A 13,974-nucleotide genomic window follows, 5' to 3' on the forward strand; every position below is an offset into this window, starting at 1 on the left:
ATTGTCCAGAAACCATGAAAACCGACGGACCGACCGAATGACAAGCTCACTGCTATATACCCCCAAACTTCGTTTGTGGGGGTTTAGTTAATGAATGACAAGAGATGAACAAAACATTGCAGGACTTTAAATAAGCATGCAAGCATTAAATAATAAATCAAGGGTGTATTAAGCAGGTGCACCTCATTCATTCTTTCTTGCCATAGACTTAAAAAAAAAACAAAAAAAACCGACGTCACGTCCGTTGTTTTTATTGTTATTCTTCCCTGATGAAGGCTTAACGCCGAAACGTTGGAAGTTAATAATTATCTATGAACAAACGCTACACGTGTTGTTGTTGATTTTTCCTGTTTATTGACATTGACTTAATAGCTTAATTCCCTTAAATATTCTGTGGCATACTGGCCAAGTCCTTAACCAGAAGGCATTCCTTGTCAAGGTGAAAGACTAGAATGGATGGAATGAATCGTGAATAGGGATTTATGTAAGTCAAAAAGCTTAACACATAAAGCCAAACCTACTAAAGGAAAATCATGTGACCACATCATAATGGGCTGCAGATGTTGAGGCAAAATTTATTATATGAAAGCTTGGGTATGTCATGTGATACAGCGAAACGAAGCAAATACAAGTGTGTACCAAGAAAATGAACACAGAATCAAAAGTAGGAATACATTTCAAACTTTGATAGCAGGCTTTGTGAGGGGAAGCATCTATGAGAGAAGACTTTGTGAGGGGAATTATCTATAATAGAAGACTTTGAGGGGTTTAGGGGAGTGCTTAAGTTGTAGTCACCAAGCACAGGTTGTGTTGATGGCAGACGCTGTGGTGAAGGAAAGCCTCTGATAGTTAGTTCATCAGGATATTTGTTCCTTCAAGGGTGGAAATAATGCACAACAAATGCCTTTGAATGATTTCAGGAAAACAGCATTTTACTGAGAACAGAGCCTTTGTTCTTCTGTAATAAAGGTCAATAACAGAGGCTGAAATCTGGTGACTTACAAATCTGAATTTATTCCTAACTTTTTAAATATATTTTTTACAGTTTAGGAAGTTTCTCTGCCACAACTGGGAATAAGAACCTATTTTCAATTGGGAAGTGACGGAAAATCAGCCCCTTCAGTTTTATAACGATAAAAGCCCTGGGTTTAGCAGATATTCACCAGTCAGTTGAACAGTGGTTGGCCTTTTTGCCTTCTGTAATTTTGTACCATTACAATATACTTCAAAATTAGTGATTGATAACTCAGCACCAACCCACCCCATCCTGCACCAACAAAAAGAGAGGAGTAGACCTGGGATGCAATGTCTTCTGTCAATTGTACACAGATGCCAAGGTTCCTACTTAACATCCCAGGGGGCTGACACGATTTAGTTCCCTACAAATTATGACAACAGCTATCTATAGAATTCACATTCAAAGCCAAGCATAAAGCAACAAGAGGGTCATGATGACCCTGGATCGCTCACCAGAGTAATATGTTTCAAATGTCAAACTGATGATTTTTAGAAATTTTTTGGAAAATTTTCCAATGTACAATCAAGTAACCCCTGGGGCGGGGCCAATTTTACCCCGGGGGTCATGATTTGAATAAAGTTTGTAGAAGTCGACTAGGCAATATTACACATCGAATATCTAAGATCTAGGCCTTCTGGTTTATTTTAAGCAAATTTATGAAGATTTCCCAATGTACAATAAAGTAACCCCATGGGGCGGGGCCAATTTGACCCTGGGGGTCATGATTTGAAGAAATTTTGTAGAGGTCCACTAGGCAATGCTACATGTCAAATATCTAAGACCTAGGCCTTTTGGTTTATTTTTAGAAATTTTTTGAAGATTTTCCTATGTAAAATCAAGTGACCCCTGGGGCGGGGTCAATTTTGACCCTGGGGTCATGATTTGAATAAATGTTGTAGAGGTCCACTAGGCAATGCTACATGTGAAATATCTAAGCTCTAGGCCTTCTGGTTTATTTTAAGAAAATTTTTGAAGATTTTCATATGTAAAATCAAGCGACCCCTAGGGCGGGGTCAATTTTGACCCCAGGGGTCATGATTTGAACAACTTTAGTAGAGGTCCACTAGGCAATGCTACATGTCAAATATCTAAGCTCTTGGGCTTCTGCTTTTTGAGAAGAAGATTTTTTAAGGTTTTCCTATGTAAAATCAAGTGACCCCTGGGGCGGGGTCAATTTTGACCCGGGGGTCTGATCTGAACAAATTTTGTAGAGGTCCACTAGGCAATGCTACATGTCAAATATCTAAGACCTAGGCCTTCTGCTTTATTTTTAGAAATTTTTTGAAGATTTTCCTATGTAAAATCAAGTGACCCCTGGGGCGGGGTCAATTTTGACCCCGGGGTCATGATTTGAACAACTTTAGTAGAGGTCCATTAGGCAATGCTACATGTCAAATATCTAAGGTCTAGGGCTTCTGGTTTTCGAGAAGAAGATTTTTTAAGATTTTTCTATGTAAAATCAAGTGACCCCTGGGGCGGGGTCAATTTTGACCCCGGGGTCATGATTTGAACAAACTTGGTAGAGGTCCACTAGGCAATGCTTCACACCAAATATCTAAGCTCTAGGGCTTCTGGTTTTTGAGAAGAAGATTTTAAAGTTTTTCCTTTCGGTTGCCATGGCAACCAGAGTTCTGCATGGAATTCAATTCTTTGAACAATTTTTAGAGAAGACCATCCAAGGAACATCCCTGTGAAGTTTCATCAAAATTGGCCTGTTGGTTTAGGAGGAGATGTTGTTTAAAGGAAAGTGTGGACGGACGGACGGACGACGGACGGACGGACGACGGACGGACGGACGGACGGACGCCGGACGGTGAGCGATCACAATAGCTCACCCTGAGCACTTTGTGCTCTGGTGAGCTAAAAACACTCATTCTTTTACTTTTGTTAAAAATTTATCTGAAAACTGTTTTGTTGTTGTGGCTACATAAAGGGTGTAAAGGAAGTTCGTTCCAGTGTAAGCTACATTATTTTATTGAAATGTAAAAGATACTAAGAAAGGTCTGTACTGTTCACTGTATATATGATCATGTTCTGGGTTTTACTATTGCATAAGTTTAGATGAAATGATGAATGTTTGACATTTAGCGGTGGGGGATGGGGTGTAGGCTACTGGCAGACTTAACAGAACACATATGTTGCAATATGTTTAGAAGTTATCTGTTTTGCTTTACATTATAGTAGTTCTATTTCTATTGTACAATTAATAATTCAACATCTCACAGAAAATGTTGGTCATGGTGTCTGAATCAATTAAAGAAGAAATGCTTGTTTATTTTCCAAAGTTGAATTTTTTTAACTTAGTGTATAGAAAAAATTGTATTTCTCCTATAACAAAATCTGAAATCAACCAAATTTCTGCAGTAACATAACATCAACATATCAGCATTTAATATGACTATAAAACTATAAATGTCTTACTTTCCATGTTTTTGCCATGTTCATTTTTTTCAATTGGACAGAACTTTCTTTACACCTTTACCAAGTTCCAAACATTCAAACTCATACATCAGTATGCAAAGCAGGTTGCAGTGTTACTAAGCAGATGTTTGGAACATGGAATACAATATTTCTCTCAATATACATATAGACATCTGTCTTATCAGTTGACTCACCTGAGTGTAGTTTGGGTTAAAGTTAAGGCCCTGGACCTTATCGTCTACACCACCACAAGATGAATTACACGCATCCACGACATCAGCCTTTACTGCACTCAACTTGGTAGAAACATTAGTCTGTAGATCCTGAAGTCTCGTCACCTGCTCCTTCAGATTTTTCAGGTCATCAAGAACTGTGGTTGCGACTAAATAATGAGAGTTAAAACAGTCATTACAATAAACTTCCCTGACTTGGACAATGATTCTTTTTACATCAAAGAATGTTCTGTTTTTATATTTGTGTTGTTTTTAATTTTTCAACTACTGTTATGGAAAATGGAAACAAGAGGGCCATGATGGCCCTATATCGCTCACCTGGTTAAATGGTTGCTATGAAGATTTGCATTTAAGCTTGACCCCGGGGTCATGATTTGAACAAACTTGGTAGAGATCCACTAGGCAATGCTACACACCAAATATCTAAGCTCTAGGCCTTCTAGTTTATTTCTAGACATTTTTTGGAAGATTTTCCTATGTACAATCAAGTAACCCCTGGGGCGGGGCCAATTTGAGGCTGGGGTCATGATTTGAACAAATTTTGTAGAGGCCCTCTAGGCAATGCTACATGTTAAATATCTAAGCTCTAGGTCTTTTGGTTTATTTTTAGAAATGTTTTGAAGATTTTCCGATGTACAATTAAGTTACCGCTGGGGCAGGTTCAATTTTACCCCGGGGGTCATGATTTGAACAATGTTTGTAGAAGTCTACTAGGCAATGTTACATATCAAATATCTAAGATCTAGGCCTTCTGGTTTATTTTCAGCAAATTTATGAAGATTTCCCTATGAACAATCAAGTAACCCCTGGGGCTGGGTCAATCTGACCCTGGGGGGGTCAAGATTTGAAAAGATTTTGTAGAGGTCCAATAGGCAATGCTACATGTCAAATATCTAAGCTCTAGGCCTTCTGGTTTATTTTTAGAAAATTCTGAAGATTTTTCTATGTACAATTAAGTAACCCCATGGGGCGGTGTCAATTTGACCCCGGGGGTCATGATTTGAACAAATTTTGTAGAAGTCTACTAGGCAATGCTACATGTCAAATATCTAAGATCTAAGATCTAAGATCTAGGTGTTCTGGTTTATTTTTAGAAAATTTTTGAAGATATTTCTGTGTAAAATCAAGTGACCCCTTGGGCGGGGACAATTTTGACCCCGGGGGTCATGATTTAAACAATTTTGTAGAGGTCCACTAGGCAATGCTACATGTTAAATATCTAAGCTCTAAGCCTTCTGGTTTAATTTTAGAAAATTTTTGAAGATTTTCCTATGTAAACTCAAGTGACCCCTGGGGCGGGGTCAATTTTGATCCTTGAAGTCATGATTTGAACAAATTTTGTAGAGGTCCACTAGGCAATGCTACATGTCAAATATCTAAGCTCTAGGCCTTCTGGTTTATTTTTTAAAAATTTTTTGAAGATTTTCCTATAGAAATTTATGTAAAATCAAGTGATCCCTGGGGCGAGGTCAATTTTGATCCCGGGGGTCATGATTTGAATAATTTTAGTAGAGGTCCACTAGGCAATGCTACATGTCAAATATCTAAGCTCTAGGGCTTCTGGTTTTTGAGAAAGAAGATTTTTTAAGATTTTCTTATGTAAAATCATATGACCCCTCGGGCAGGGTCAATTTTGACCCCGGGGTCATGATTTGAACAAATTTGGTAGAGGTCCACTAGGCAATGCTTCACACCACATATCTAAGCTCTAGGGCTTCTGGTTTTTGAAAAGAAGATTTTTAAAGTTTTTCCTTTCGGTTGCCATTGCAACCAGAGTTCAGCATGGAATTCAATTCTTTGAAAAAATTTTGTAGAGCTTCACCCAAGGAACATTCCTGTGAAGTTTGGATGAAATTGGCCTGGCAGTTTATGAGGAGATGTCGTTTAAAGTAGAAGTTTATGGCCGGACGCCGGACAATCAGTGATCACAATAGCTCACCCTGCGCCTTTGGCTCAGGTGAGCTAAACAAGAGCTGTCTAATGACAGCGCGCTCGACTATTCGAAGAATTGATTGAAGAATGGGGTCAAAATATTTCCACGGATATTCAGATAAAAGAAATAAATAGATTAGACAAACAATGTTCCTGTATTACTTTGATTTCAGTAAGTCTTGCACTAAATGGCAATATATGAGCCAATTTCAAAGTCCAAAAAGGGCCATAATTCAGCCAAAATAGTTATGTACTCTTGCCTACTGATGGAAATCATAATGATGAACAAGTGTTCAAAGTTTAAAAGCCATATGTCAAATAGTTTTGACAAAACATGGACTTGTACGAAAACAGAACCAATTTCAAAGTCCAAAAAGGGCCATAATTCAGCCAAAATAGATGACAGAGTTATGTTCTCTTTCCTACAGATAAAGACTATTATACTAAACAAGTGATAAAAGTTTAAAAGCCATATGTCAAACACTTTACAAAAAATATGAACTGGTACGAAAAACTTAACCAAGATTTCTAAGTCAAAAGGGGCCATAATTCAGCCAAAATCTTTGATGGAGTTATGTACTCTTGCCTATAACTGTACATGGTGATGGTAAACAGGTGTTGAAAGTTTCAAAACTTTATCTCAAAAGACTTTGTCAAAATATGAACTGGTACGAAATATTAACCGATTTCTAAGTCAAAAAGGGCCATAATTCAGCCAAAATCCTTGATGGAGTTATGTGCTCTTGCGTATAACCGGACATGGTGATGGTAAACAAGTGTTGAAAGTTTCAAAGCTTTATCTCAAAAGACTTTGTCTAAATATGAACTGGTACGAAAAACTTAACCAAGATTTCTAAGTCGAAAGGGGCCATAATTCAGCCAATATCCCTGATGGAGTTATGTACTCTTGCCTATAACTGGCCATGGTGATGGTAAACAAGTGTTGAAAGTTTCAAAGCTTTATCTTAAAAGACTTTGTCTAAATATGAACTGGTACGAAAAACTTAACCAAGATTTCTAAGTCGAAAGGGGCCATAATTCAGCCAAAATCCCTGATGGAGTTATGTACTCTTGCCTATAACTGGCCATGGTGATGGTAAACAGGTGTTGAAAGTTTCAAAGCTTTATCTTAAAAGACTTTGTCAAAATATGAACTGGTACGAAAAACTTAACCATGATTTCTAAGTCAAAAGGGGCCATAATTCAGCCAAAATCCTTGATGGAGTTATGTGCTCTTGCCTATAACTGGCCATGATGATGGTAAATAAGTGTTGAAAGTTTCAAAGCTTTATCTCAAAAGACTTTGTCAAAATGTGGACTGGTACGAAAAACTTAACCAAGGTGCGACGCCGACGCCGACGCCGTGGTGAGTAGGATAGCTCTACTTATTCTTCGAATAGTCGAGCTAAAAATCAAAACAAGTTGTGAAGAATAGTTGCTCTTTAGTAGTTTCATATTATCTATAAATACCTTTAAGAACTAGATTTGTCAAGGTTGTACAAAGCCGGTCTTAAGATTGTTTCTGCAGCTGCCGAGAGATAAGGGAGATACTTGATGGCCAAGTTTTAGTAAATAAAAAACCTTTGAAAGTTCTGGAAGGGAGTCACCTAATGAATATTCTGTTAAACTGATTTGAATACAGTCTCAGTTAAGCAAATCTGGTCAAGGGTCATGGATGAATTATTTCCTTAAAGTGGGATCAAATACATAAATGGGAAGGATATATAAAATTATTTAAAATAGCTAAATTTTTGTCACTTTGTTCCAAAATGAGTTAAAAATTAAGAGCTTGATACTATTTAACTTGGTAGATGGTTAGAATTTTACTTGCATTTTTACTAAAGCAAAATGTGACTTTTAAACAAACATGATATTTAGCAATTGCAATATCTAAATATATTCTTGGCTCAAAGACAACAATTAGAGATGGTACCTAAAACAAGAGGGTTACTGACCCTAAAGCGCTCACCTGTGTACAAGGCTTCAAGTGTGTTTGTATAAGTACAGTTAGGTTTCTTCTATGTTAGCCTATATTATATACATGTTACACACACTTTTGAACCTAGGGCAATAATTTGAACAATTATGGTAGATATTACAAATCTGATATCACATGCCAAATATCAAGGCTCTAGCTATTATTGATTCAGAGAAGAAAAGTGACCACGCCCCCTGGCAGCCATCAGAATAATTTGAACAATCTTGATAGAGGGTCACACAAGAACCATTTGTGCAAAATTATTTTAAAGTCAGGCCAGCAGTTTCACACAAAGAAGATTTTTAAAGTTTCTACTATATACATATAGGGAAAAGTGACCACACCCTCTGGCGGCCATGTTTTTTGATGAATCAAAATAATTTGAAGACTCTTGGTAGAGGGTCACACAAGGACCATTTGTGTAAAATTATTTTAAAATCGGGCCAGAAGTTTCACACAAGACGATTTTTAAAGTTTCCACTATTTACATAATTATAGGGAAAAATGATCATGCCCTCTGGCGGCCATGTTTTTTGATGAATCAAAATAATTTGAACAATCTTGGTAGAGGGTCACACAAGAACCATTTGTGTAAAATTATTCTAAAATCGGGCCAGCAGTTTCACACAAGAAGATTTTTAAAGTTTCCACTATATACATATAGGGAAAAGTGACCACGCCCTCTGGCGGCATGTCTTTTGATGAATCGGTATAATTTGAACATTCTTGGTAGAGGGTGACATAAGGACCATTTGTGTGAAATTATTGCAAAATCAGACCATCGGTTTAGTAGGAGATGTCGTTTGAAGTTTTTTCTATTTTTAGCTCTGGCAGCCCCTATGTGCAACCAAGTGGAACTGTTTGAACAACTTTTGTAGAGGACCACCCATGGAACATCATGGCCAAGTTTCATCAAAAACCATTCGGTGGTTTTGGAGGAGATGTCATTTAAACACAAATGTTGACGACGGACGACTTGACACACAAACGCACGCACGCACTAACGACGGACACAGCGTGATCAATATACCTCACCATGAGCACTTTGTGGTCAGGGGAGCTAATAATCAAATTCATCTTTACAGTGTTTTTTCAATGTGAAATAATAGCTAAATGCACAAATTTACTAAATATATTTATGTTTTTCCTCCTGTCCATGTAAAAATAGAAATATTTGATATTTAAACAAGAGCTGTCCATAAACAGTGCACTCCACTATTCAGTGATTTGACAGTAAAATGAATTAAAGTCTCAATAAGAGACCTCTACTTTAAAATTTAAGTATGAAAGGGGCATAATTTGGTCAAAAATACAAAAATCAGAGTTATAAGGATTGTTACCGCACATGCAGATGATGATGCTAAAGATACATTTTAAGTTTCAAGTCATTATCTTATATTGTACTAAAGTTATATCCAGAAAGCAAAGATTGTCAAAAAAAACTTTAAGTATGAAAGGGACATAATTCTGTCAAAAATACAATTAGAGTTATGGGGATTGTAACCACACATGCAGATGATGATTATAAAGAAATATTTTTAATTTCAAGTCATTATCTTTTAAAGTACCAAAGATATGTCTATAAACGAAGCTTTCGAAAAAATTTAACATGAAAATAATTCCAAGCATAACAACTTGGTGACCTTGACCTTGGGTATAATGGGCCAAGCCTCTGCACATAGTTTGTTTGTATGCTGGACAATGTTTATGTCCAGTAGCTCTTAAACAATACGTAGATTAAAAATACACTTACTTTATGCAATATTAACGAAATAAACAATGAAAATCCAAGCCATCCGCGACAGCAAAAATTTGTGTTTTGATTTCTGAACGCCTAGTTTTTGGCGACTTCCGGCTGGGCGTACAGAGAGTCTATACACTGTGTAGATATCATCAAGATAAAAATTCTGACCAATTTTCATGAAGATCCATTGAAAAATATGGCCTCTAGAGAGGTCACAAGGTTTTTCTATTATTTGACCTGATGACCTAGTTTTTGAAGGCACGTGACCCAGTTTTGAATTTGACCTAGATATCATCAAGGTGAACATTCTGACCAATTTTCATGAAGATCTCATGAAAAATATGGCCTCTAGAGAGTTCTCAAGGTTTTTCTATTTTTAGACCTACTGACCTAGTTTTTGACCGCATGTGACCCAGTTACAAATCTGACCTAGATATCATCAAGGTGAACATTCCCTACAATTTTTATGAAGATCCATTGAAAAATATGGCCTCTAGAGAGGTCACAAGGTTTTTCTATTTTTAGACCTACTGACCTAGTTTTGGACCACACATGACCCAGTTTCAAACTTAACTAGATATCATCAAGGTGAACATTCTGACCAATTTTCATGAAGATCCATTGAGAAATATGGCCTCTAGAGAGGTCACAAGGTTTTTCTATTTTTAGACCTACTGACCTAGTTTTTGACCGCACGTGACCCAGTTTCAATCTTGACCTAGACATCATCAAGGTGAACATTCTGACCAATTTTCATAAAGATCCCATGAAAAATGTGACCTCTAGAGTGGTCACAAGCAAAAGTTTACGCATGCACGCACGACGGACGCTGCGTGATCACAAAAGCTCACCTTGTCACTTTGTGACAGGTGAGCTAAAATTAACCTAAGTATAACACCTTGGTGACCTTGACCTTATGTATAATGGGCCCAGCCCCTGCACATACTTTGTATGCAGAACAATGTTTATGTGAGGTTACAGTAAGATATAAGCAATAGTAACAAATATATGACAGAAAAACAAAGGTTGCCAAAAACTTTAACCTTAAAAATAACCTAAGTATAACACCTTGGTGACCTTGACCTTGGGTATAATGGGCCCAGCCCCTGCACATACTTTGTTTGCATGTTGTACAATGTTAATGTGAAGTTACAGTAAGATTTAACAGGGCTAGCGCTGGAATGGGCATTTTGAGCAAAATGCTTAAAATGCTAATTTTGGCTCAAGAAAATTCAGAAATGGCTCAAACTCTAAAAAACCCCTACTTTAAGAATTAAAACCAGTCATGTTATTTTGGACCAAAGAGTGCCAAGACAGACTGTGTCAAAACATGCAATATACAAAAGGCACCATCCACGGTCCATTAACACCATTAAGTGACAATAAACCTATGCCATTGGGGTAATTAGAAGCATCTCTCACAGTTTGTTTAGCTAAATTGGTACTGATTAATGAATATACATGGATCAAAGGTGTTGTTTGTGGCACATGCCATGACTAAAGTTCCTTGATTGAATAAAATATTGAGCCATCTTTTATAAACTCATCAAAAGACAAGATTAAAGAATGTTGAAAGGTATGTGTGTTTGAACTTTACTGTTCAAAAAAGTGAAACTAAACCCTAAATCCAGCTATAAAATGGAAAAATAGACTTTCCTTGGTTGCTTGTGGATTACTTGTAAGTTTGTGTGATTTATTTCAAAACTAATAAATAAAAACATTGCTTAAGAGTTGTCCCAGCAGTTACATGTATATAATATATTGTTAATTTATTGAGAAATGATATAAATTATGGTTAAAAATAAATTTATCCTTGATGCCCTGTGAAGCCCTGTCATGGACACACGAATGGACGTGCAAGCCTATATTGTTAATTTATTGAGAAATGATATAAATTATGGTTAAAAAGAAATTTATCCTTGATGCCCTGTGAAGCCCTGTCATGGACACACGAATGGACGTGCAAGCCTATATTGCTAATTTATTGATAAATGATATAAATTATGGTTAAAATAAATTTATCCTTGATGCCCTGTTTTGCTTATTATTACACAAGGACAGACCATTCAGTTATGAAGCATTTAGTATGATTTAACATTTATGGATAAATGTGTTTTCTGCTGCAATCTAAGCATTTGAAATACCTTAGACCCTGAAAGCTTCAGGGGGCAAAGCCCCCTGTGAACCCCACCAAAACCCTGTCATGGACACGCGGATGGGCGTGCGATCCGCGGCGTAAAAATTTGGCTCAAACTTTTTTCAACCCAGCGCTAGCCCTGGATTTAAGCAATAGTAACAAAGAACAGGAGGGTCATGAGTAATATGAGCCACATGTTTCAAATGGCAAACTGATGCTAAAATGTCAAGAAGGTAGGTCAGTAGGTCACATTCATGGTAACTGAAAGTCAGTTTTAAGATTGGTGTGCAAAACTGTACATGTCATCCAAATTTCAAGGCTGTCTCTAAAAAAACAAGAAAGTAGGTCAGTAGGTCAAGGTCACAGTCAAGTGATCCCTAATCACTTGGGGTCATCAGGTAATTATAATTAAACAGTCTAGGAAATATGATCTGATAATTCCTGAAGTATTTTTTCCTATATAACTCATTATTATATCAAGTGACCCCCAGGGTGGGGCCTCTTTTCACCCCAGGGGCATAATTTGAACAAACTTGTAAGAGATCCACCAGGCAATGCTACATACCAAATATCAAAGGCCTAGGCCTTGAACTTTCAGGCAAGAAGATCTTTATTTTTTTTTTCCTATATAAGTCTATGTTAAACTTGATACAACCAGGGCAGGGCCTCTTTTCACCCTAGGGACATAATTTGAACAATTTTGGTAGAGAAATACTAGAAAGGCAACATACTTAGTATCAAAAGCCTATGCCTTGCAGTTTTAGGCAAGAAGACTTTTAAAGTTTTTTTCCTATGTAAGTCTATGTAAAACTTGAGAGCTCCCGGGGTGGGGCCTCTTTTCAACCAAGGGGCATAATTTGAACAATTCTGGTAGAGGACCACAAGGCAATGATATATACAAAATATCAAAGGCCTAGGTCTTGTGGTTTTAGATAAGAAGATTTTTAAAGTTTTTTACTATATAATTCTATGTAAAACTAGTGACTCCCGGGGCGGGGCCTCTTTTCACCCCAGGGGCACAATTTGAACAATCTTGATAGAGGACCATAAGATGATGTAACATGCCAAATATTAAGGCTCTACGCCTTGTGGTTTTGGACAAGAAGACTTTTAAAGTTTTTCCTTTTGGTTGCCATGGCAACCGAGTTCTGCATGGAATTAAATTCTTTGAACAATTTTGGAAGGGGACCTCCTAAGGATCATTCCTGTAAAGTTTGGTGTAATTCTGCCCAGTGGTTTTCAAGAAGAATTTTTTTTTTAGAAAATGTTGACGGACGGACAACACACGACGGATGACGGACACTGAGCGGTCACAAAAGCTCACCATGATGCCCCCCTTGATACATTCAGTAATTGCACAAGGAACAGAAATTATTTGGTCACTGTACACATAAGTTCTACTGCTCTGGGTCAATGTGATCTTAACCTTTGACCTATTGACCTCAAGATAAATACGGGTCATATGCTGGTCATGATCAACCTCCCTATAAAGTTTCGTGATCCTAGGCCAAAGTGTTCTCAAGTTATCGTCCGGAAATGGTTTAACTGTTCCGGGTCAATGTGACCTTTACCTTTATCCTACTGACCTCAAAATCAATAGGGGTCATCTGCTGGTCATGACCATCCTCCCATTCCACTTTCATGATCCTAGGACCAAGCGTTCTTGAGTTATCATCTGGAAACCATTTAACTGTTCCGGGTCACTGTGACATTGACCCTTGACCTACTGATCTCAAAATCAAAAGGGGTCATCTGCTGGTCATGATTAACCTCCCTGTCAACTTTCATGACCCTAGGCTCAAGCGTTCTTGAGTTATAGTCCGGAAACTGTTTAACTGTTCCTGGTCACTGTGACATTGACCTTTGACCTACTAACCTCAAAATCAATAGGGCTCATCTGCTTGTTATGATCAACCTCCCCTTCAACTTTCATGATCCTAGGTCAAAGCGTTCTTGAAATATCATCCAAAAACCGTTTAACTGTTCCGGGTCACTGTGACCTAGACCTTCGACCTACTGACCTAAAAATCAATAGGGGTCATCTGTTGGTTATGATCAATCTCCCTATCAACTTTCATGAGCCTAGGCTCAAGTGTTCTTGAGTTATCATCTGGAAACGGATCGGTCTACAAACCGACCTAAAGACTGACTGACCGACTGACAGACAGACCGACGGACTGACAGACCAACCAACCGACTGACATCTGCAAAACAATATTCCCCTCCTTCTTCGAAGGGGGGCATAACAAAGGCTGCCAAAAAACTTTAAGCCGATGCCGGGGCGAGTAGAATAGCACCCCTATTCTCCGAATAGTGGAGCTAAAAATGACCTTAAAAAGATATCTGAAGCAAAATGGACAACTCGTGTATTGACAGTTTTTCATTGGTTTGGGGATTTCCCCAATTATAGTCTATATAAAAAGTCTCCACAGCTAAATAAATTCAACTGAGTATAGTGTAAGTTTAGTCTACTTTCAACACTTTGAAAAAGCCTATACTGAACATTCTTTT

The 13,974-nt window shown here is 37.6% G+C and overlaps 1 protein-coding gene across 5 annotated transcripts in view; it reads right to left on the bottom strand.

The window, feature by feature from the left end:
- LOC123563687 (prominin-1-A-like) overlaps positions 1-13,974 on the bottom strand; it is an 85,049-nt gene that overhangs the window by 45,593 nt on the left and 25,482 nt on the right. For all 5 annotated transcript variants that reach the window (XM_045356637.2, XM_045356636.2, XM_045356633.2 and 2 more), the window contains exon 7: positions 3,634-3,821. In XM_045356637.2, the coding sequence (XP_045212572.2) occupies positions 3,634-3,821 (188 nt within the window). The remainder of the gene's footprint in view (positions 1-3,633; positions 3,822-13,974) is intronic.

Source organism: Mercenaria mercenaria, chromosome 2, assembly GCF_021730395.1.
Source record: "Mercenaria mercenaria strain notata chromosome 2, MADL_Memer_1, whole genome shotgun sequence".
Taxonomy (NCBI): domain Eukaryota; kingdom Metazoa; phylum Mollusca; class Bivalvia; order Venerida; family Veneridae; genus Mercenaria; species Mercenaria mercenaria.